At 26.3% G+C, this 25,423-nt stretch overlaps 2 protein-coding genes across 2 annotated transcripts; one reads left to right on the forward strand and one right to left on the reverse strand.

Annotated features, from left to right (window-relative positions):
- Nucleotides 1–9,859: 9,859 nt before the first annotated feature.
- Bm8873 (Uncharacterized protein) lies at nucleotides 9,860–18,219 on the forward strand (the record flags this gene model as incomplete). The annotated part of the gene is made up of 18 exons (XM_043079693.1): nucleotides 9,860–9,869; nucleotides 10,170–10,364; nucleotides 10,889–10,971; nucleotides 11,451–11,624; nucleotides 12,009–12,201; nucleotides 12,905–13,048; nucleotides 13,379–13,460; nucleotides 13,604–13,856; nucleotides 14,099–14,449; nucleotides 14,562–14,796; nucleotides 14,896–14,972; nucleotides 15,286–15,429; nucleotides 15,557–15,634; nucleotides 15,892–16,143; nucleotides 16,512–16,735; nucleotides 17,132–17,217; nucleotides 17,441–17,505; nucleotides 18,103–18,219. The coding sequence occupies 18 exons, from the start codon at nucleotides 9,860–9,862 to the stop codon at nucleotides 18,217–18,219; spliced, it is 2,763 nt and encodes a 920-aa protein (XP_042935627.1).
- A 1,836-nt stretch (nucleotides 18,220–20,055) lies between these two features.
- Nucleotides 20,056–24,803, reverse strand: Bma-nas-36 (zinc metalloproteinase toh-2 precursor, putative; the record flags this gene model as incomplete). The annotated part of the gene is made up of 15 exons (XM_001892902.1): nucleotides 20,056–20,164; nucleotides 20,445–20,558; nucleotides 20,633–20,759; nucleotides 21,055–21,105; nucleotides 21,185–21,300; nucleotides 21,991–22,102; nucleotides 22,224–22,346; nucleotides 22,573–22,695; nucleotides 22,878–22,963; nucleotides 23,037–23,281; nucleotides 23,594–23,660; nucleotides 23,832–23,952; nucleotides 24,049–24,261; nucleotides 24,436–24,520; nucleotides 24,750–24,803. 15 exons carry the CDS (start codon nucleotides 24,801–24,803, stop codon nucleotides 20,056–20,058), a joined length of 1,746 nt encoding a protein of 581 aa, XP_001892937.1.
- Nucleotides 24,804–25,423: the final 620 nt, after the last annotated feature.

Raw genomic sequence — 25,423 nt, forward strand, 5'->3', positions numbered from 1 at the left:
ACCGCCCCATCTTCTCTCTTCCATTCTTCTTTCATCAATAGTTTTAGCCTTTCGATCATAATAGACCCTTCTTCTTCTTCCTCTTCTCTATTTTTAGTAGTTTTAATACAATCTACGCTTGCATCAAATTTTCGAACCGCAAATCTTTTTTATTAAGCTGATTGATTAAAGCTAATGATTGCTTATACTTAAATTTATAATCGATAAAATGAAACAATCATTCTTTGAAAAGTTTTCTTTTCTTTTTTTTTTTTTTTTTTTTTAAATTTCCCTAGTGTTGTTTTATATAAATTATTCAAATTTTGAATATATGATCAACATGAGGTGAATTATTTAAACATTGTTAGCATCATAAATGATAAAATATTGAAATTTTTTAAAATAATTTCTTATAGAATTAGCATTTAAGTGTGTTTGTGTAAATTAGATTTTAAAACTTATCAAGAAAATTAGATGTAATATGAGAAATGACAAAAATTTAGTTTAAATATATTATCATCTCTCATTAATTATTCGCTATCATTCAATTTCATCCGATGATTTAAAAAAAAAAAAAAATTCTTTTTTTTTTTTTTTTCATTAATTTATGCAATCTTTTTTATTTTTTCTTTTTTCATTGTATGATATCTTTACTGATAAATCAGACTTTTTTCCTTTTTTTTTTTTTTTTTTTGCTTTTTCGATGCTATTTATGGAACAAATTAAAAATAATATTTTCAAGCATTCATTTTTTTTTTTTTTTTTTTTTTTTTATCCAATTTATAAATATCAGAAAAATTAAATATCAGAAAAATTTATAAATGTAATGTGATCAAAGTAGAAAGCAAAAACGATTGATACTAATATTAATGATAGTGAATAGTGAATACTTATTTAATAAGTTCAATTTAAGTTTTCTAGGAAAAAGCGGAATGTAAGAAAAGTGATTAAAGATAAAATTTTTGCTAGCAAATGAATTAATCTAAATTTTAATAATTTATCTATCATTCGGATTAAGCTTAAGTCCAACATTTTAAATGCAATTTAATATGTGAGGTAAGTTTGACTTTTTCAGAATTAATTTAACTGAAAATTTATTTCTTCTCTGTTCAATCCAGTTTTTGAATCAAAAAAAAAGAAAAAAAAAGAAAAAAAGGATGAAATTTACAAACATGTTATTTTAGTTGGAAAAAATAAATTTTCAAATTTGATCATTTCTTCATTTGTTTTAATAAAATTTAACCGAAGTTTGAAAAGAAAAAATTTGGAATGTATAAGGATTAAAATATTGAAGTTTGCGCTGGAAAATTAATTAATTTAAACCATCTGTAATTATGACGTATAAATTTTATTTCCTTCATTGATTATATTTTCAGTAATGAGTCATGCAATTTATTTTATTCTTTCGCATCAAATTTAATTAAATTCTAGTTTCAGTCATTGAGGTTAAGTCGACTCTTTTTAATGTTTAATATTATTTATAATTAAGACTTAATGAAATAGTATCTTTTGTCTTAAATGGGACAAATGCGCAAATTAAGATTATAAATCAACAAATGGTTCAAATAATAATATTAACATCATACTGCAATAAATAAATAAATAAATGAATAAATAAATAAACATATTGATAATATAATTATAATTAGGATTACTGATAATGATGGCAGTACCATTTACTTTAGTTATCAGTACATACTTTAGTTATCAATACATTAGTTATCAGTTAGCTATCATTAACGTTTCTGAAAAACCTCCTCGAAACGTTTAATGTTTGCTGCTAATGATGCTGAAATTGAATAATTTAATAAAATTAATTACCACAAAAATAAATGGTTGTTTACTATTCGTTAATAATAATATTAATAACAACTAAAATAGTAATAAATAGCTAGAAATGAAAATTATATATTGCTATATAAACTATTTTTAATTTTTTATTTCATTTTTAAAATTCTCTCTCCAAAAATTTGGGTGGAAAAATTTTTGAACTTCTTCGAGAATTTTATGAATCAGTTTATCTATTTGACTAAATGATTCATTCATTTTGCTACCACAAAGTATTGTTACACAATAAACAATATGTGACATTCGAATTTTTTTTTTTTTATTTCAATTTTTTTTCCCCTCGTTGTTTTTTTTGTTTTTTGTTTATTAAAAATTTTTTTGAATGTAATATAATAAGTATTGGGTTAGAAAATAAAATTAAAACCAGTTTTCATCATGATTTTTCTATTTTATATTTAGAGAAATTCTATTCCAATCAATTTTTCTGTTCATAATTGTTACATTCCATTTTTTTATTCCCTAATTTATTTATTTGTTTATACATTCCCTCATTTGTTTGTTTATTTGATGAATCAGATTGTCTCCTTTCTGTTGACCGATATATGTAAATTTTTCACTCATTTTCATTAATACAATCTTTCGACAACTAATAAATTCCTTTTTGATGAGTACTTTTAGTTCGAGAAGTGCTGATCAATGACCATTATTAGTGCAAGAAATAAATTTGATTGTTTATCGAATCTCGTTCTTGCCTCTCTTCTCAATTTAATTAGTTATTAAGCACTCTCTTTGTTGATTTGCAAAATTTTAAGCTATTTGTGTGAATGATGCGACGAAGTAAAGATGACATTTAAATTTACCCAAACTTTTCCAAGAAATGTTAAAATCCATTTGTGACTAATCACATGTGACAATTCCTCACATGTCAAACTTACTTATGATCAATTATCAGAAATCACTTAGAGATTGATTGTTTACATTGGAATAATTAATTCGCCATATTTTAATTACCTATTAAATGACATCAAGAAAAGAACTCTATCAGATATAATCTGAAATAATGAATTAGAAAAATTAGAAAAATGTGATTGAATTTTTTTTTTTTTTTTTTTGTAAAAAATGAGAACATATTTAGCTTCTGCTTTAAACATAGCTTTAAACGCGATTCATTCATTTCATATTGATATTCTTAAAAAAAAATAAATTTCACATCTTAAGTCAAATAATTAATATTTTTTTTTTTTTTTCAACAACTTTGAAACAAAAAAAAAAAAAAGAAAATGTATGCATGTCTGTATTAAATGAAATATACGAATGATTTAGCATCTAATCAACAGTTTACTGCAAAAATATATATATATAATTTGCGTTTTAGACTTTCTGATAATAACTATTCTGTTCAATACAATATATTGAAAAATAATTTTTTTTTTTTTAATGTTGGAATTTACTTCGCCTCTAAAAACAATTGAAGCAGCGATCAATAATAGTAATAATTAATGATAATAATAATAATAATAACAAAATGAGTAAATAAGTAAATAAATAAACAAATAATATTAAAATAAATAAATAATAAAACAAAAATTGTAGCATTTTTCAATTAAATAATAGTAATAAAAATTGTTTAAAGCTTAAGAAAATATATTTTCAATGCTACTATGGACACTTTTTAATGCAATGAGATGATAAATTGAATTTTGATGGAAGGATTTGTTCACATCGAATTAAAACGTTGTGCGTTTTCTTTTTTTTTAATTCTCTTTTTCCCCAATTTTCTTAGCTTTTCCATTTCGGTGTGTTAAGTCTACAAGTAATATCTTAAATTTCGATTTTTTTTTTTTTTTTTTTCTTCTTTTCTTTTCCTTTTCATTGTCATTCATCAGCAGATTCGCTTGTTTCAAAAATAATTTTTCATTTAAATGCCTCTCTCTCTTCTTTTTTTTTTCTATTTTTTATTGTTAAAGGATGTGGAAAAGCAATCCTAGGACATTTTGAATTTCAATTATTAGCGATATTTTTCAGCCAGACTTATTGATCAAACTGTTGTGACACAAATTATGACACATAAAGGATAGGTTTACTATTAGTAGCTTTCTGATCTTGTGGCGCATATAGGCGCGGTGGTATTGAATGAAATAATAATAATAATAAGACATATTAAAATGACCAACTTTTTTTTTTTCTTCTTTTTTTTCTTTTTTCTGGAATAATATAGGAGAAAAAGTATGGTAAAATTTACATAAATTTCAAAATTTTAAAAAAGAAAAGAAGAAAAAGTGCTGAGCTTAAATAGTTCGTTTTAAAGATTAATTTGGATTCATTCATTGAAACGGAAAATGTGTCTTCAAGCATTTTTTCAGGAAAATTTATTTTTCCTATATTATTGTTGAGGGTAAATTCAAGTGCTTTTTATTAGTTCAGAAATGATGGCAAAGCGTATTTGAAAATACCAATTGAAACGATTTTTCATTTTTTGTTTTTTTTTTCTTTTTTGTTTTTCGAGAAGAGAAATTTGTAAGTTTTAACTCTTTATTTATTGCAATTAGTCTTATTTAAAAGTTGTCAGTGAATTGTCCTTCTAAATAATAAAAAAAGTGACTTTTTTTTTTTTTTTTTTGGTTCAAAATTCCTATTGTATCGAAAAAGTAAGTGTATTAGACGAAAACTACTATAAATTGATAACCTATGTTAATGGGAAAATTATATCATATCTCATTCATAATGATAATATTTATCATATCTCATCCATAATGATGATACTTATCATACCTCATCCATAATGATAATAGTTATCATTTATCTCATCCATAATGATGATACTTATCATATCTCATCCATAATGATATTACTTATCATACCTCATCCATAATGATAATAGTTATCATTTATCTCATCCATAATGATGATACTTATCATATCTCATCCATAATGATAATAGTTATCATTTATCTCATCCATAATGATGATACTTATCATATCTCATCCATAATGATAATAGTTATCATTTATCTCATCCATAATGATAATAGTTATCATTTATCTCATCCATAATGATAAGTATCATCATTCATCCATAAATGATAACTATTATCATTTATCTCATCCATAATGATGATACTTATCATATCTCATCCATAATGATATTACTTATCATACCTCATCCATAATGATAATAGTTATCATTTATCTCATCCATAATGATAATAGTTATCATTTATCTCATCCATAATGATGATACTTATCATATCTCATCCATAATGATATTACTTATCATACCTCATCCATAATGATAATAGTTATCATTTATCTCATCCATAATGATAATACTTAGTTCACATCCATCCCACCTTGACATATTTGACTGTTTTATTTTAACAAATGCGCTGATAGTCTTCTGTTTTCGTTTTAAATATAAAAATGAATTGCATTTATTTTTTTTTTTTTTAAAATGTGTAATTTATTATTTGCATTATATAATATAATTTTTTGTTACTTATGCTTGAAAATATTTACTTTTGAAAATGTTTTAAGGCAATAATATTTCTGAATTGAAAATTTAAACCTTAGATTTAATCTTAGAATTATGGAAAAAAAGATTATGTAATCAACAAATGGGTATAAAAATTATTTTTGCTAATATTAAAAAAGTCGGATAAGTCTTCTAACAAATTTATAAAGAATTTGTAAATCAATTTTTTACATTTCTCTGAAATTCTACATTTTCAGGTAATCAATTTAAGAAATTATTTAATAATGAAATCACAAATCAAAGTTGGTAAATAGTAAACACTTTAACATAGATTTTTTTTATCAGTGCTACGTGTTACTTTAAAGTTAATATTGTTTTTTTTTTTTTTTTCATTAACAAATTTCTTCAAATGTTAGAAATTACTCAGAAAAAAAAAAGACGAACACCTGCACAGGCATATAAACCAATCAAGTTAACTTCCTGTGAAGAAAAACAGAGATCGGAAATCGAGAATTCAGTATGACTAATTAATCAATGAAATATCATCAGTCATCCTGTTCTACTCCACAGATTATATATTTGATGATAAATCGTCAGTCGACTGATAAGCTGACAGATAAGGTCAAATAGACTTACTGATAAATAGATAGGCGTAGTATGAAATGCTTAGATCTTAGATTATCAGTTAGCTTAAGTGAAAAAAGAAAAAATTCCCAAACTACTCTACCACAAAACAATTTTTTTTAAAAAAAAAAAAAAGAAAAAAAAAGTAGTATTATTGCTAATAGGAGAAAATAGTGATAAGCACAAATTTGATAACAATTGATTAGATATGTTTTTATCATATCATTGAGAAATGAGAAGGAAAAATATTCAACAATTTATTATTCCTATCAAATTTCATTCTTCTTTTTTTTTTTTTGTTTTCAACTTTCAATGAATGTTTATCGATCGATATTATTGCATGATTAAAATTTCAGTTTTTAAAATTTTAACTTAAACTAGCAATAAAGTTAGTTAGCTATGTTACATAATAAGCAGTTTTTGTTTACTATAGTAAATAAGCTAAGCGATAGTGTCTGTCACATTATTATTATTATTATTATTATTATTATTATTATTATTATTATTATTATTATTATTATTGTCCAGTTAATGAGAATATCTATTATCATTATTTTTTAATTTTAAAATTTCTTTTTTTTTCAATTAGCAATATTATCTAATGGCAACGGATTTAAAAGAAAAGATTAAAAATTGAATGATTGTGATTAAAATAATGTATTATCAATTTATAAAATTAATTGAAAAGAATGTGCTAGAAATGTTGAATATAACATTTCATCTATAAGTTATCACTATCACTGTAATATAGTGATAATTTTGATTCATACAATACAGTTGTTATCATTAATCATTTTTTAATGCATGAAAAGGAAAGGAAAACTTTTCATAACAATTTAAAAGAAATAGGAAAATTCACCTAAATTGAAATTCACATAAACATCGAGACTGGAACCAAAAAAAAAAATATGGGATGCAGTTATCATTTTATTTTTTACCTATCTGATAAATTTTCTCTTTATCAATAAATGAAAAAAAAAGTATTAAATATCAATGGAAATTAGTATTATGCTTAAAAACTTGTCTCATTTGTTTTTTGTTTTAAATTCAAACTTTTAAATACTTAGGATAAATAATTGTTTATGCTTTAGTAAAAAAAAAAAAAGAAAAAAAAACATTGATGAAATTTTTTCTTGTTTATTAAATATTTAACAGATTATTTTAAAATTATATTAGTATCAATTTTACTTGGGTAAAATGTTAAAGTAAACTATTTTCATACATTTTTATTCGTTGCTAAAATGAAAAATATTTTTTTTTGCTATTTCCATTCAATAACAAATATTATTTTTCCTATCAGAGAGTTAAAATTTTTTGAATGGAAAAGTTGAAACACTATGAATTATTTTTATTTTCCAATTAAACACCATTTTTTTTTTTATTCAAAAAAAATTCTCGTTACTTTAACAAATTATTTTTTTTTTCTTCAAGTTAAATTTTAATACTTTAAAGTAAATCATATGCTTTTGAAATATATTAATTATTTGCTCTCACAAAGTTTGATATGAATATTTAGTTCAATTTAAACTTCGAATAATTAATAGAATAATTTCTTATTTTATTTCTTTATTTATTTTTTCTTTTGAATATAATATTGACAAATTCGCATAACTGATTCAGAGATTTATTAGATGAGACATTTTAAATCTGAGTTTCTTGTAAAGAATTTAAGATGAGATTAGCTTAGCTCAAAATATAACAAGAAAATCAATAAAGTTTTCGAAATGGCTTAGCTAAAAGAAAAAAAAAAAAGTGTAATAACAAATGCAATAGAAATTTGAAGCTAAACATTTTGGCTCTAAAATAATTGATAAAATTATAAATGAAATTTTATTTGGAAAATTTTTAATTAAAAAATTTGTGAAATACACTTAAGCCTAGTAATAATACTATTCCTAAAGCATACATTATGCATTAATTTCAGATTTTTGTTACACTCATTTTCCTACTCAGTAAATTTTGCTTATTTTTATTTCTTTAAAAAAAAAAAAAATTATTTATATTTGATTTAAAGTGATGATATTCTATTGAATGGAACTATCGTTCAGATGCAATGTAAATTCTTTTGGCAATCATCGAAATCACCATCTGTTAACAATAATTTGCTGATAATTTTGATAAAATAATGAGTGAAAGATATAGTAATGCTATTTAAATTCTTTAAATTTATTAAAATCTCAAATTGCATCACTTTCAAGAAATATTTTCCAAATGATTTCCAACTTTTAAAATGGTAGCTATTGAGAATTACGAACATTTTGTCATCAAAAAATTATAAACATTCTATTGGTTGACAAATTTTTTTCATCGCATTAGTCACTTATAGATCATTGTTGACATTTGCGCATTGTTGTGTTGACAGAGCTAGTTGTAAGTATTTTAAGCTAACAATTTGATAGTTCGCTTCAATATTCCCCATTTCGATCACTGCAAATAGCAAATATGAAATCTGTAAATGTAAATTAGATTAGTAAAATTTCAAAAAAATTCCATTTTGCAATTAAAAGTTTCTAACTTAAATATAAGTTAGAAAGTGTAAATTTTTAAAAATAAAATTTTTAAATTATAAAAAATTTTTAATCTAACAAATTTGGGCTGCAAAAAAAAAAAAAAAAAAGTGACAAACACATTCATTTCATACTTTTCATTTTTCTTTTCTCTTTTTGGAGAATAGAATACACTCTGTTAATTTTTTTTTTTCCAGTTCAGCTAAAAATTGTTATGAATAGCTGAGTAAATATACAATTAAATGGTTATTTGAAATAAAATGATACAGAGAAGTCATTGAAACAATAACTTTTACCGTAACCGGAAATAGGCAATTATTCGTCGTTCTCGTCGTTGACAGTAAACAAAGCCGCCAGATGCGCTAAGGTAATAAAAAAAAAATGAAAAATAAAAAAAAAAAACAAATAAATAACCGACACATTTTATTCAACGATCGTATTTTAGCGATTTTTTGGATTTTTAATTTAAAAAAGAAAAGTTTTCTTCGTCGTAACATTTATTTTTATATGTAAGACAATTGAATTCTTACATTGGAAGTGAACTTTAACCCTTTTAGGATGATGCAAGGGTCATTTGTAGTGAAATGAACTTTACCCCTTTTAAGATAACGCAAGGGTCGCAAGGGTCAAACTTCTTTCTCCCATGAATTTTTCATAAAGAAATTGCCGTGCCAATTGTAAAATTTATTACTTTAGTTGGTGACATGCTTTATTAGAATTAATTCTTTGTTAATTAAAAAAAAAAAAAGCTAACATTGGCAGAAAAGATTCAGCCTGAAATAATAATTCGGAATTAAATGCTATAAAATAGATCAAATATCACAAGAATACCTGAGCAATTGTTTTAATAATTAGTATTGATTAATTAATTAGTCAATTAATTAATCATACTTGTTTTTACCATTTTCAATTCTAACTTATTTCAATTGGAAAGAAGGAAATTTCCTGTTTTTATTTCCCGAATAACTGCTAACCTTTTTTTGATAATTAAATTTTTTGAAATTAATTTTACCGGTAGAAATTTATTAATTTTAATCGAATCTATTTAATAGAATGATATTTTCATTTCTCTGTTTTGATGTTAAATGATCCAAAAGTTGTGGGATGGGACTTTTTCACAAGTTGGGCTACGGTAACTCCCAGTTGCTCGGGCTGATTAGCTCTAAGACTTAAGAAGTAACGGATGGCTTTAAGCCAGAGGAAACGAACTGACATTTGTGCAAGTGGCGGAAAATTTTTATGAGAATTTCAATGAAATTCACTCTCTTCCTTTTAGTCTTTTTAGTGCTTAGCAAATTTTTCACATCAATTTTGCTTCATTTTCACATATATCCAATGTCGCTTTAAATTTTTACTTCTTCCTTTTCATTTTTATTATTATCTTTTATTTCAGCCTATTACAGAGGGGATCTATCCGACGACGGGAGGATAACAGCAACAGTAACAACAGTAGCATAAGATCAATCAATAATATTAACAAGAAAGTCAAATGATTCAAGGTAGACAAATAATTCACTTATACATTCCCATTTGCAGTTGCATCGTCAAGATTTAGAAACTGTGTATTTCAGTAGTTGAAATTTGCTGTTATTGTAATTGATAATTAAGGTATGAAATAAGATTATCTTAATGTTTTAATCAACATTGTCATTAAATTAAAAAATATATATATATATATAAATATATTTTTTTGTTAGAACTGAGTTAATTTTGAATGGTATGTTAACATCCTTTTCTTGTAGAATATATATATATATATATATTTCCTATATTTATAACCTTAGTGGAGGATATTTCAGATGCAGATTTGGTGCAGTTATTGCCGGCAGGCCATTCTGTTGGAAGTATCCGTACCCGTCGTCCACTGATGTATATATTTTCCGGTGGGAATGAGGATGCCGCGTTTTTCTCAGTGAATGGTTTCTCTATACTTCTTGATGGAGGTGATCAACAAGTTGTCCCATATTGGAACCTGATTCGTAATTACGACAAAAGTAAGTGGTTCTGTGTCATTGAATTCATCTATGTGTGATTATTGATTTTAGAGTATATTATATAAATGAAATAGAATACGCTGCATCCTGAGGCATATGTAATTATTTTATCTCTTTTTGGTATTGTTGGTAGTGCTGTTTTGTTTTTAGCTGATAAAGATTTTTGGAATGTTAATTAAGGATATATAATAAATATTTAAAGCTAAATATTTTTATTATGCTTAGTAACATAGCATTTGTAGGTTAATTACTTGTTCGCTTATTTGTCCTATTCTATCTTCTTTTCTTCTTATTCGTTTATTTGTCCTATTCTATCTTTTTTTCTTCTTATTCGTTTATTTTTTCATTTACACTTGGGTCTTATTTGTACCATAAATTTTTTTTGCACAAAAAATTTTCTATATCGCGTTCTAATTTCGTTTGCTGATATTAGTTAGACTTTACTTGATTACAGAAAAGGAGTGTGAAATGAGATTTACATTTTGGTATCAATTTAATTGTTTTTTTTTTTTTTTTTCTTGCAGTATCAGCAGCAGTGGTTACTCGCGTAAGTCCAAAATGTTTGCAAGGAATCTCAGCGATTTTAATGCGAAAATGTTTGCAAGAAGTATGCTGTTGATCAGATTTTTGAACTAGTTTGTAGATAGGTGTAAAATACCGCTTTAATATCTTTTTTTTTTTTCTTTTTTTTTTGTTTCTATTGACAGACTTGAAATGCAATTGCTGGAATTTACAGATCACTGTATTTAGGTGAGTTGAATGACAAAGACGATTTTTATACAATAAAAGGCAGGAGGAAAGAGAAATGCGAATAGTTTTTAAAAAATTTTGAATTAAAAATCATGTTTTTATTGAACATAATGTCAGTCAGGTTATATAAACCTTGGACATATAGTTGGGAAAATTAAGAATAAATCTGCAAGACTTTAAAAGATGAGGTTGGCTCGTTTTGTGAAAGTTCACTTGTTCCCATATAGAAAACAAATACATAAGGAAATGAAACACAGCAAATTTATTTACTGTTACTGAACAAAAGAAACAGAGCTTTATACAAGGAATAAAAAGAATAACGTTTTTTAATTCCAGTGCCATCCAAATTTTGGTTCTCTAATTTGCAACTTACCACCTTCAAGCATAGCAAATGGAGACGGTGAAGCTTCAAAAGTTTTGCGTGCGATGCATGAAGGTCTGCGTGCGGAAGGTCTGAAACCGATTGAAGCTTTTGTTAATACAAAGCTAGAAGCAGTAACTTTATATGAGGCTAGTTTCTTTAATCAAATCGGTTTTCTATGCTTACACTGCTTTTTGGTTTTGTCTTTTCCGTGCTTACTCTTCTCATAATTATAATTCTAGTCATTTTCATTTTCGGATGTTAGAATTTTTATCGGATTATATATTTTTTATCGAATTTACTATGAAATTAAATGATAAAGCTGGAGAGTTAGTAATCAGGGAATTATTTTTTATGAATTATGATAGAAGTATGGATATTTTCTTAATATTCTCTTGTACTTAGTTTTTAACAAAACTAAAATTTTATAAAAGTGGTTCTTAGTTACTTCTTTTCTATATATTACTCGTTTAGGTACAAATAATTTGACTTCTATCCTTATGGCCTCACATTTGAAATTACTCATTTTTTAGGTGATAGGAGAGGGTGCATTGCGCATGATTGTACTAAATCCAGAACGTAGTTCGAAAGATCTTGCTTCACTTGTACATGCTTTAAAAACCGATGAAAATATAGAAAAATTTGCCGCTTTAACATCACTGGCACTTCTTTTGGTTTGGCATCCATCGGATCATACATTGCCAGTGTCACGTATTCTTATTACTGGTAAGTGCGTGCTTTGAAATGTTTTGACGTCTTTGTTTTGTTATTTCTAAGTTTGAGAGATCCATTGTTTCCTTCATAAATCTCATTTTTCATTAAGTTCTGAAATAGCTTTTCAAATTGGAAACAGAATAGAAGTATAGTTGTTTCTCAGATAACGTTGTCGATAACGGTCCAAATTTTATAAAGCCATACTTTACTTCCTACAAAGAAATCGTCTATCACTAGAAAATTTTCAGAAAAAAAAAGGCATAAGCTTGATCTGTATATCTCGTGCTAAATAATGCTTCTTTTTTTGTGTTTTTAATTGTTGACTCAATAAAAACGATATACAATAGTAAAATTACATTAGCACCAAACACAGTAACATAGGTTTGCGTTCAATCATAAATTGACCATTTTTTACACACCAACAGAATCAACACTGCTTCTTAAAACTACTAGAAAAAAGTGATAAGTTGGATGTTGGAGAAGATATGAGCAAGTTTTCACGTTTTTCGAATATGCAAAGAGAAAAACTGTTATTTTTATTATCCAATAATATCAAAATAAAGCTTGGAAGGATAACAAAAATACAAAAATACATATTTCTTGGTAAAGAATTATACTGTGATTTGGCGGTAAGCTTGTTGTCTGAGTAAATTTTATAATATTGCAATTCTTTTTTCAAATGGAATTTGTTGTTTCCATGTTATTCTTATTTGAGGCTCTTGTTCACTGGAGAAGCTTTATGCATCACTGGAAAAATTAAAGAACGAGGAATACTTGCGTTACCCACAATTTACGCAAGCTACAAAAGAGAAACCATCATCGGCTCGTCTAGGAAAAATAATACGAAAACCTACACCTAGTATATATTTGTCATAATTTTAAAAATATATCGTAAGATGATTCAAGCTATCAATGATGTGATGAAAAACGATGTAATGCCAATTTTTTTTGTAGTTATATATGTTACAATGTATTGGAAGCGATACAGGATGAAATGGAAGGGTGGAAAGAGAGAAGCAAGAAATGATCAATATATTTTAAAGAGAAAATACTTCAGAATCTTCGAAACATGATTCGGGAGGGCTAATAGAATCTTTCCTTTTTATTTACGGGATGACTCATAAAAATAGAGCTTTAATAACGGTTTTTTTTTTTTTTACTTTTACATTTATCCTTTTAAATGTTACAGCAAAAAATCTCGCGAGTTTGTCACTGTCACGTCCTGCATCACTGCAAACGGCACCTAATGAACCTCTAAAAAAAGTGGCCAGGTCAGTTTTTTCTATTTCTTTGATCATAAGTTCGAATTAAATTTTCTCAGCTTGCAATTCGTAATCTTATTCTGAACTGTATTTTGCATAACTGATTCAAGTTTCGAAACTGTTTAAATAATTTTCAGCAAGATTTATTTCAGACAGTCATTAGCAGCAGCTCCACTATCACGGCTTGTTGCTGGTGCAAAGAGACCAGTCATGGAATCAGCAAAGACATCTGCTGTAGGCAATAATAAGTCTCATACACCAGAAACTAAAGTAGCGGCTAAGCCAGGGAAATCTAGACTAAATGATGCAAAGAAGAATGCCACTCCGGAAGTCAAATCAAAGGAAAAGGAGATAGGAAAAAGAAAATCAACCGATAAAGTTGTAATAAAAACTTCACTAACAAAAGTAAGTCCACTTTTTTTGCTACTTGTGCTTTTTTAAAATTGTAATAGGGTGTATAGTTTTGTTTGATTTACATAAGTGCATGAAATAATTTTATAATTATGCAACATTTTTTTTGAGCAAATTTTGCATGCTTTTCTTAATATTTTTGGTTTTTAATTGGTCATTGATGCACCTGTATCAGCATGTTTACGCAAAATTATCAGTTTCTTTTTCTTTTTGTATAATAAAAATCACTTTTTTAGGTGAAGACTGAAAACTCAGATCCAGTTTCGACAAATATACAACCTGCTGAGGTACTGCAAAATCCAGTAGCATCGATTAATCTGCCGTCCTTAAGTAATCCGCAAAATGCAGTAAGTCCACAGCTTGAACAACAACATTTTGAAGTGAAGAATTCTCCTGACATCGAAAATAAAACTCCCATTACTCCCGAAAGTCCACAAATACCTGAAACCCCGACTGATCCACAAGTTCCGGATAATAATGGTTTGCTAGATGGAATTGAAGAACCTATGCAAGTGCGTAGAATCAGTATGGATTTTTCCGGTGAAGACAAGAATTTTACTGGAGATTTCATGCAAGAGGCGATGGTGGTAAGTTTACGAAGTTTATTGGTCTAAACAAACATTATTTTTCAGTAAAGCTTGAATTTGACGTGTTTTTTAAAATATGATTTCGAGTTGCTGACATAAGCTTTGGATTCAGGAGACACCTGAAAAAGGATTTGATTTGATAAACTCTGCATTACCATCACAAGACACACCACTACTTGATTCGACACCGATGACACCATCAGCACCATCCTTCGCAGCAGTTGATCTGGTCGGTAATTCTTCAGATCTTTCCGCTTCAAAAGAGAAAATTGCACATTATGACGATGAAAATGTTAGCAAGGCTGCAACCCATAATGGAGAATTTACGCGCAAGGAAAATTTGCAAGGTTTAATTTAATAAATTTTTTGTTTTATATTATGTATTTAGATTGGACACTATGCATTCCTTATCTTTCTTAGTCTGTGCTCAATTCTTTATCTTTTAGATTTGTTTGGTGATATCACTCCATTTATGGCTGGCTTAGTAACCGGCATTGTTGATGATTCTTCATCGTTGGAGAAAGTAATTTTTTCTGGACAGTTATTTATTTTAATTTTAAAAAGAGTTTAATAAATAGCTAAATGAATCTTTTTGAATTTAGCGAATGTCAAAACTATCTCTTTGATCTCTTTGATATTTCTTGTTTCCAGTCAAGTATCTTAACTTTAACTGCTGACAGGAGAAAGAAATCGATCTTTTCAAAGTATTAAGCGTATTGGAGTATAAAGTGATGTGTTAGTCTAATGAAGAACTTAACGCTAGAAGTGCAAAAATAATTAGAGATGTAAGTATTAAGCTATAAACAATGAAAAAAAAAAAAAAAAAATTGTTTTAGTTGTCACCATCGAATGATGATGAATTTGAAATGTCGAAATCTTCCACAACTCCCCTGTCGTCAAATGAACTCAATAATGGAACATTAGATTATGTGCAGAGTGATAAACATGAAGAGAAGATTTTACATGAGGAAACTGAAAAGGTAAAGATTTCAAAGATTAATTTCTATTAATTTCATTGCAGCATCTGCTTAACGAGATGTCCACCTATTACATGAATTTTGTAAGCTCGCTTACGTAGCCATTTCTAATAATCTAAACAACTTTTAGGCACAAATGTCATCCAGTATCAAGCGTGAAACATTTCCGGCTCGAAGCAGTGGTTCAGGTGATTCCGTTCTTGCTCAGGTGTGTTTGGAGATTCTCTTTCTACTTCAGAAAAGTAATGAGATTAGTGCATAGCGTTATTACATTTTGTCTATGTTTGTTGTGATTTATTGATATAATCAATACAGGATAAGAACTAAACATTTTGCTTAAGGTGTTTTTTCGATGTGGTGCAATCAAGATGACATAATCATTATATTTTGTAGTAATCGAAATTCGTTTAATGTAAAGTGTGTGAATTCTGAGGAAGTTGTACTATGTAATTGATCAATTTTTAGCCAGATCCAGCTCTAGATGAAGTAATTGATTCGCTAGCTGAAGCATCAGAAATGGTTGATAATGCAAGAAAACCGATATCTGAACTAGAACGTCATGTTCAAGGTCTAACGACACAAGTAATCAATAATGCGCAATCAGCAACCGAAACGAATCTACCAAATTGCATGGGACAATTGAATATTGGGGATGTACTTGATGGACAATTCACCAATATAACTCATGATATCAATGATAATGCTAATGCACTTGCGGTATATTTTATTTTATAGTCGTTTTTAGTTAGGTCATTTAGATTCCACATTCTCTCATGTGTCAATATTATACGAAATATTAGCCAGTATTCTGATTCATGTGGAATCTATCTACTAGTTAGACTATTGTGTTAGAAGCTTAGCTTTTATTGACTACATAGTTTGCTTGAATATTCTAAGAAAGAAGTCTTTTTATTTATACTTTGAAAGTAATTTTGAGAAATAAGGAGCTATCGATTGCAATTATTCTTTCATCAAGTTGCTAATGAAGTAAAAAGTATGTCATAAATTTCAAGGTCAAATTTGATAAATTGAAATCATATTCTTTTACTTCTACTTCTATCTTTTGTCAACATTTTACATTCTAGGATCAAAATATGTATGAAGAAAAGCGTGCAGAAGAAATGTATCTTCCACCTATGACAAGTGCTGCTCGAACACGTGCGAAACCAATCGTTAATGGTGTAAAAACTAAACCGAAGCTATCTCAACCACTCTATTTCGATATTGTTTTCGTTCCTCATCATGGTGCTCATCCTATATTGAAAGACGAAGAAGCAGCAAAAGCATTTGTAACTAGCATTCGATCAAGGTTTGCATCATTGATTTCCTTTTTTTTTTTTCAAGTTTATCAAAAAATCTGTTAGTTACTACAGATTCATCTTTACAAAATTTTCCTTTTTTTCTTAACAAATCATATGTGATTTTATTAAAGCTGCATACTGTGTTCCTTTTGGTAAAGAAATATATCACTTGCTAATTAACAATGTACATTTTGAATGTAGGCTATAAAAAAAAATGAATATTTTTATGTATTATTGCTACCAAAGATGGCTTTGCTATAGATTGCTAGATTGCTTTGATACGAAGAGAGAGAAGATTTGTGAATTTGAAAATATCGTACACTGATTAATGTATGAGAATGCTTCTACTATTGTTTGTTTCGTTTTTTTTTTTCCTTTTGTTACTAATGCATATCTTTTTTTAGGCGTTATGTGTTGAGTGGGAAAGATTCAATACGAACACATTTTATAGACGGTCTTATTGCTGGTAAAGCAGCATGGAATAAACCAGGTTAACTTTAGTTAAATACAAAGTAAAGCATATCGATGTGTTCAGTCGTAAATAATATTTGTTAAAAAAAAAAAAAAAAGTAAATCAGAAAATAAGAAGAAATTACTGAATGATTTATGGTTTGCTTTTTTGGAACTAAAAAAGAAATCAAAAAGGCTGCATAGAAGTAGTGCTTCATTGTTCTTTTTTATACTAATATTTTGTATGGTTTTGGATTTTTTAGAGCTTGAAGTAGATGTACTTCCAACACATGATAGCGATGAACTGACATTGTATAGCCATGAAAAAGTAAGTTTTTACTTTTCTTTTCATAATAAATATCTACAACTGGAAGAGACTTCCTTCTTGCTTTATCTAAAATCCAAATACTACGAATACTGTGAGGATAGCGATGTTAGCAAGAAAGTAGCATCAGAGGAACCCAACATAAAAAGCAAAATATGTTGATAGTTAAAATGAAGTAGTGAGGTAAAACTGTCGAGTCAGCTAACTAGAAAGGAATTACACTAAACGATTTTTGCGGTAAGCATTGTAAGTTTTATTTACAAAATATGCTTAAGAATACAACGTAGTATGCTTACTTAATTGTTCACTGCAATTAGGGAAGCCAAGCGTTCTATTCACGCTTTTAGAAAAAAAAAATTTTTTTTTTTGAATAAATTATACTTTTTTGATGATGATATCAATGATTTTTTGTGTTTTGTGTTTTTTTTTTTTTTTTTTTTTTCAAGTTTCGATCTCCTACTCTATTCTTCATTAACATTTTTTTGATTTTTTTTTTTTGTCACCCTTACTTTTATTTAGATTGGCTTTTATTTCCTAGTGAATCAATGCAGTTTCGCATTTATTCATTTTATAATATTTTGCTTTTTTTTTTTTTTTCAGGCCAATGAAATAGCTGAAGCGGGTATCAGTTTACGTTGCTCGGTTGAGCGTTGTACACTAAGGCTATCTAGTGGTGGTACTGATGATATTTGTGCCGCATTCAAATTTGAAATATGAACTATTATAGCCCAAGCAAAGCAAAGAATCTCTTCTGAAATAGTACAGTTCTTTTTCACTTCATCAATCAGAATCTCGTATGTCATTTGTCGACACACACTCACACACACACACACACATACACACATACACGCGCATACACACACATACAGATAATCTTCATTATTTTATTATTTGGTTGCGCTACTTTGCATAAGTAGACTTAAAATTATCGTGAAAGTTATCGTGATTTTGTATATGTGACTTTTTTTAAGGACTGTTTAAAAAAATTTCAAATTTTCTTGAATTCATTTCCAAGTCTGTGCTTTCTTTGTTTGATGATATCTTTCGAATGGCTTTAAAAATCCAAATTTTTATATGAAAAAAGCATTCAATATTAAGGAATTTTGCTAATAATACTTTGAAAGAATTTTATTTTGGTGCTTAAAATTTTTAATTCATCAAGTTCCAAATGCAGTTTAATTAATATGAATTTTTAAAATCAAGACTCCAAGTAATCAAAAATATGACCACTTTTCTTGAAAAAAAAAAAAAATGTGAATAATGTACTTTTTACTTGTCATAGTTTTAGCTTATGACTTTCAAAAAAAAAAAAAGCAAACGATAATTTATGTTGTTTTTTTTTTATTGCTTCGAAAGAATATACTTTTTTTAAGGATATAATGTTGTTTTGGTTTTGCTGCCAGTGAAGAATAGTAAAGCTTCCTATATTTTTAGACTATTGATGAGTAATGAAAGAATCTAGTTAACTATTTAGTCCATATTAAGTAGGGTTTGAATTAAAATTGAAGTGACTCATTCACCCCTTAAAAATATTTATAATATATTTTGGTTGTACTCGTCGGCTTTGACCAGTATCATCATTTCCTAATTTTTTTTTAATGTTAAAGATTTATGCCCTTTTTTTATCACTGTTATGTTTTGCTTTGTAGTGCATGAAATTTATGAATTATTATATCTTCCCGTTTCTTTCTCATCTTCCTTGTACTGCTTATATCATTTAATTTATCAGCATTTTGTGTTCGATAAAATTTTGTTTATTCAAATTCCTCTGTCTTTGAAATAGAGAAAGATTTTATTTTTAAAAATTTTATTTTTACATCTCTATCAGTGATATTCAGTGTGTTTTTAAGATTTGAAGCTGCCATATCCAAAGTATCGGAACGAATTTTTTCACAACTTCTCAGCGCAATCATTTGTGAGGAATCGGTTTGTCATTTCAGAAATAATTGTTTAGCTAAATATCTAAATTCCTGTTGTGATTGATGGTCAGAATATTGAGAAGTGGGAAGTTTTCTTTTTTTGCTTCCAAAAATGATAGGTTAGATATTTCTTTATTGGTAACGTTACCATTAAAAAATCAACTTAATTATAAATGTTGTGGTATTACTTTTTAGTGCGAATTATATTACAATAATTTATGGTTCCTTTACTTTTACTCAAACATCATTCAATTAAACTGATATGGCGATTGTTATAAATGAGAATGGAATCAACGATATGTATTCAAGAGGAGTGTAGTGCAGAGTTTCAAAATTAAGTTTTTTTTTCTTTTTATGAATTATTTTGGAAGATGAAGAATAAGCGAGGGAAAACCATAGCAAATTTTATAAATATGTAGCAAATTTTATCCTAAAAAAAGTGGTATTTCTCGTAAAACTTTTATTAAAACGACTAAAAATAATTCTTTTTCTTTGTTTCGAATAGAAATCTTCATAAAAAAGTGGAGGAGATTAGTTTTTTAAAAATTTTCGAACAATAATTTTAAAAACTTTAAGTCGGATCAGTTTAAAATAGCAAAAGAATTGACATTTACAAGTAGATAGACTAGAGGATTTATTCGAGTGGAATCAATAGAGGTTGATCAGTTTGACATTTACCATCAACATTCTCGAATGGTGGACAGCAACTTGGTCGACTGCAACTTGATAACAGTTCTCCAGGTCTAGAAGTTAAATCTCGGGCAAATTTCGTGTGAAATAAAAATTATTAGAAATAACTATAAATGAATGAATTTATAAGAATGTGAAATAAACTATTTTAAATATTAATTTACTAAGGCTAACAAAATCTAATGATAACAAATACAATGAAACTAACAATTGATAAGTAAGGATTGATAAATTACTTGTTATCACTGTCAGCTATAATTTTATCTTCTAATCATTGATGCTTCTATTTTGTTCTTATCATATTATTACTATCATTAATGAATAAAAATATACTTGCCACAGGTGTTACCATCAGCACATAATCGATTCTTGAATTTAACTTTGGTACATCTGATATCCACTGGACATGCTTGTAAGTTACATGTTAAGAACTGTTGAACTTTACCACTAAAATTTTAGTTGTTTAATTGAAATGTAATTTGAGTGTATGCTAATAATAATAATAATAATAATAAATAAACCTGCACTGAGCAGTTTTACATATTCGAAGCCTAGACTTTATACCGCATGCACCACAGGAACGAGAACATTGTGACCATTCACCCCATTCGGACCAGATATCATTTCCAACTATTGTTGTATGAGGAGCTAAAATTTCATTTTTAAGTTTTTACAAAAAAAAACATTTCATTGTCTTTTAATTTGTAATAAATTTTCTAAAAGAATCAGCAGATTTTCTTATCTTTAAACTATTCCATAATAAATTTATGATTTAAAGGAAAGTGAAATTCTTTTTTTTTTAAAAAAAAACTAAACAATTATAATGTCAAATGATATGTGATCATTTAATGATAAACATTTGTAATAATATGATATTTTCTAAGAAAACGATGATTTAACTTAAATTCAAATTAAATTTTGCATATATGTTAGTCTCTTGTACCTGTTGTTGTCGTCTTGGGTAATGAAGGAGTTGTTTGAGCTGGTTTCATAGCTAAAAAAATTGAAATTATAATAATAGAATTTCACATATCTCTATGAAATTTACTTTCAAAAATGTATGCATTACGTACTTTTTCGAAATTTAAGCTTGAAACCAGTATCTTCGCCTGTTGTCGCACGAAATATGATGACAGCCTGATATTTTGCCGAGACTAATGAATCATTTGGCTTATCGTAGCAGCATATCCTGAGATTTCGTCTCCTCTTTTTATTTACTTTCTTACCTATTTAACATTTATTCATACGTATTATTATTTCTCTGCTATGTTTTGTTTATCAATCGAACAAAGATTTTTCTTTCATGAAATTCTAATGAAAAATTATAGTGAAATATCAAAATATTTGTATCTCAAATAAAATTAACTATAAAGCTAAATATTAAACTCTGTCAAATGTAAATATTAAATTTAAAATATTAAACTATAGTAAACAATAATATTTATATTTTGAAGCTAACAGTTCTATGATTGCAGCACTTTTATATTCATCGTTTACAATTGTATTATTTAAAATTCTTATCAATATAGTTAATATCAAATTTTTTTTGAAAGGATAAGAAATTATTGAATATCTAGAGAAGAAGTAAAAGTAACTAACATTCAATGTGAAAAGCTTATAAGAAGTAAAATTAAGCATATAACATATTTTGTTAGGTTTAATATATGCATATATTAAATGCTTAGTTAATTTTATATCAAAAAAATACGAAATTATGAATTATCATATCTAAACTTTAAAATTATATATACACATAAACTTAATTAAAGATTTATGTAAAAATTTAATAATATATTTGATGCAAAGTAACATATTGATAATTTTGAATGTCTAATTGGAAAATTTTTATAACAATAGAATAAGATGAATTCAAAAATACCTGTAACCAGTATTAGCCAAATCATTGCCAATTTTCAATTCGATATAATCAACACAAGTACTGGAACAAAATATGCCGAAATTATCTTCGAAACTGATTTCAATTCTTTCCTCTAAAGGTATTTAATACAATAAAGAAAATGTCAGAGATTACTAGAGATTAAAAAAAGTGTAAATATAAATTTGAAATTTATATTTTAAATTGAGAAAGAAAAAAAGAAAAAATTCATCAACCTTTATCAGTTTCAATAAGCCAATTACATATGACATTTGTTGGATATCCATCGGGATATCCTGGTGATTCAATATATTGCCAATCAATTATAGCTTTCAACGTTCCACCACATTTGCTATTCGCTGAAGCATTCTGCTAAAGCATTTTGATAACGTAAGCAAAGACAAAATTATAAAACTAATTTTATTAATATCTTTCAATTAAAAATTTTGTCCAAAATTTCGAAAATTTAAATTTAAAAAAAGGGATAAAAATGATAAATATAATTTTTGAAATTAATTTGAATTAATTGATAATATTTTACTTCGAAAAAAAAAAAAAAAAGTGTAAACAAACAAATAAATTTACATTCGCTTGAAGCATGCATTTCACATTTTGAACCACCAAAACCACTTGGACAAAGGCAACTTTGACAATTACTGGGATTCAGGTAACCACCATTTTTACATTCATTTTTTTCTTTACAATCACCTGCATTAATAAAAATAGTTTTTTTTTTTTTTATTTTATTTTTAAAAATTATTGAAATGTAATTTGCATTTAGTTTAAATTTTGATTTAAATTTCAAACTAAAGCATAGATTTGAAGCTACCTTTGCAATAGGCTTCAGTAATTAATTTAAATTTCAAACTAAAGCATAGATTTGAAGTTACCTTTGCAATAGGCTTCATTAATTAATTTGATATTATAAAAAGATAATGAGTCACGTTGACCAATTGTCATCTGATAGAATGGATCCCTGCAATAAGTTTTATTTTAAATAATTCTCTAAAAAGCTAACTATAGTTATTGCTAATTAATTAATTAATTACTTTGTTAGAAGTGTTTTGCTTCTCTGATCTATACTGAATGCTGTCGAACCATAATGCATGACAGAGCCAAGATCGTACGGTACGTTAAAAGTTGTAATTTCATGTTCGCTTCGTGTCAAAAATTCGCTAATATAGGATGGTATTATATATTCCTTTACTACCGTAATATATTCTTCAGCATCAGGCCTGGATTGCTCGTGCCATAAGCCTAATGTATGGCCAACCTCATGTATTATAGTACCTGTCTAAAAAAAAAAATGTAATGAATTTTTAAAAAAATATTTAAAATTAACACAGATATCTTCATTGCTATTAATTAATGAAAAAAAAAAAAGAGAGAAAGAAAGAAATACTTCTAAATAATCTCCAAGAATTTTTTGATTAAAAAAAGTAAAAAATATATATATCAAAAAAATTTATTCCTAAGAATCACCTAGAAAATGCATTACTGTTTAAAGTAATTTAGAATCCTTTAAAGAATGTATTATTGTTTAAAGTAATTTAAATTAAATATATAAATGATTTAAGATGATATAAATGAGGTATTTATTACTTACCCTTTCACATCCTTTTCCAATTGATATTCCTTGTCTACCACCAAAACGACCGACCATCGAATAGCACCTATAATAATTATTGCAAAAATGATGCTAAAATTTTGCTTATATTCACGATTCAATTAATTAATTAATTATTTTTTTTTTTTTTTTTTTTTTGTAAATAGTTTATAAATGCTGTTTTATTTCAAAATATAAAACAGACTTACCCATTATTTTAAGCGTAAAGTAGACTTACCCATCACCTTCAAAAAATTCGATATAATCACCGCTTGCTTCTTGATCATTTTCAAATTTAATACATGTATTACTTTGCCATATTTCCAGAGCTTTTAAAATTTGACTGATATGTAGAATATCTCAAATGATAAAACTATTAGGAAGAAAAAAATAAAATTTTATTTCAAAAAAAAATTTTTTTTTTTTTTTGATATAAAATAAAATTATTAACTGACCAAGTGATTCATCAAATCGATATTTTATTGGAAATTGAAACCACTTAGCATCATATTCAGCAGCAAAACGTTTTCCTTTTTCGTTAGCTCCTCTAAATAAATATAACGGTGCATCATGTGCCATACGTTGTTGGCCTTTTTTATTTGTTTTATTTTTGCTAGCCAATGAGTCCAATATATTCATTGCTTGTTTTGTTGAAAGAAATATATCACCTATAAAATATATTTCAAAAAAAGATTTTTTTATTAAATATATTCCATTTAAATATTTTACAAACATATTGTAAGATTTATTTTTTTTAACTAAATTTTACCAACAAAAAAAAAATTCTTTAAAAAAAAAAAAAATTAACTAACAAAAAAAGGAAAAAAGAAAAAAAAAATAACCTTCAAATAAGTAAGGTGTTAATTTACTAATTGTTTTTGGTTGTTCTGCACTAATTGAAACATCTTTTTTGCTATCAACAGCACTCTGAAATTTAATTAATAATGAAAATTTTAAATTTAAATAATTAAGTAATGAAAATTTAATTAATTCAAGTTAGTATGAAACTTATTATTCTCAATAAAATACTAAAAATAATTTTGATTATAGTTTATATAAAATAAATTCATATTTTTAAACTTGTAATCATAATGATATAACATTTAACATTTATGATTAAATGAATGACAAAAAATTTTGATATATTTAAACGTACGTCACGACTGAATACGCGATTTCCGTAAGCTTGACTGTGTGCAATTTCTTTCATTTGTAACAATAATGAGCTTACAACATTAATATGCTTATCATCATATGCAAAATGTTTTCGTAATTCCTAAAATATTTCTTACGCTTTCTTTTTATTTCTAATGAAAAGAAAAAAAAAAAAAAAAAAAAAAAAAAACAAAAAACACACAAACAAACAAACAAAAAACAAAAGCATTGTTTATTGTTTATTTGTTCATTGTGATCATTGTTTATTTGTTTTCAGTTATAGCATTTTTTTTTTTTGAAATTTCAAACATTTTATAAGTGTGTTTTAACTTATGTAGGTAAAAATTTAAATATCTAGGTAAAATTTATGATATAAAAATGTATATAATATAAAAAAGAATTAAAGTTTAAACTAACATCGTATAATATTTTCATCGTTTATTTTGTGATTATTGTCAATAAAATTCTTCAGTAATTGCAAAATAAAGTTTTTATAATTTTTTTTTTTTAAAAATGTTTTACTAATATATTCAAATTTCAATTTCAACTCTTATAGTAACAATGATGGACTTTTTTTGTTTTTTACGATTATACAAACAACTGCTTATTTTCAATTATTTTTATCATCAGAGAAATAAAAAATAAAATTTGTAAAAAAAAAAAATATTTTATAGT

This window comes from Brugia malayi (genome assembly GCF_000002995.4).
Source record: "Brugia malayi strain FR3 genome assembly, contig: Bm_v4_Chr3_scaffold_001, whole genome shotgun sequence".
Lineage (NCBI taxonomy): Eukaryota > Metazoa > Nematoda > Chromadorea > Rhabditida > Onchocercidae > Brugia > Brugia malayi.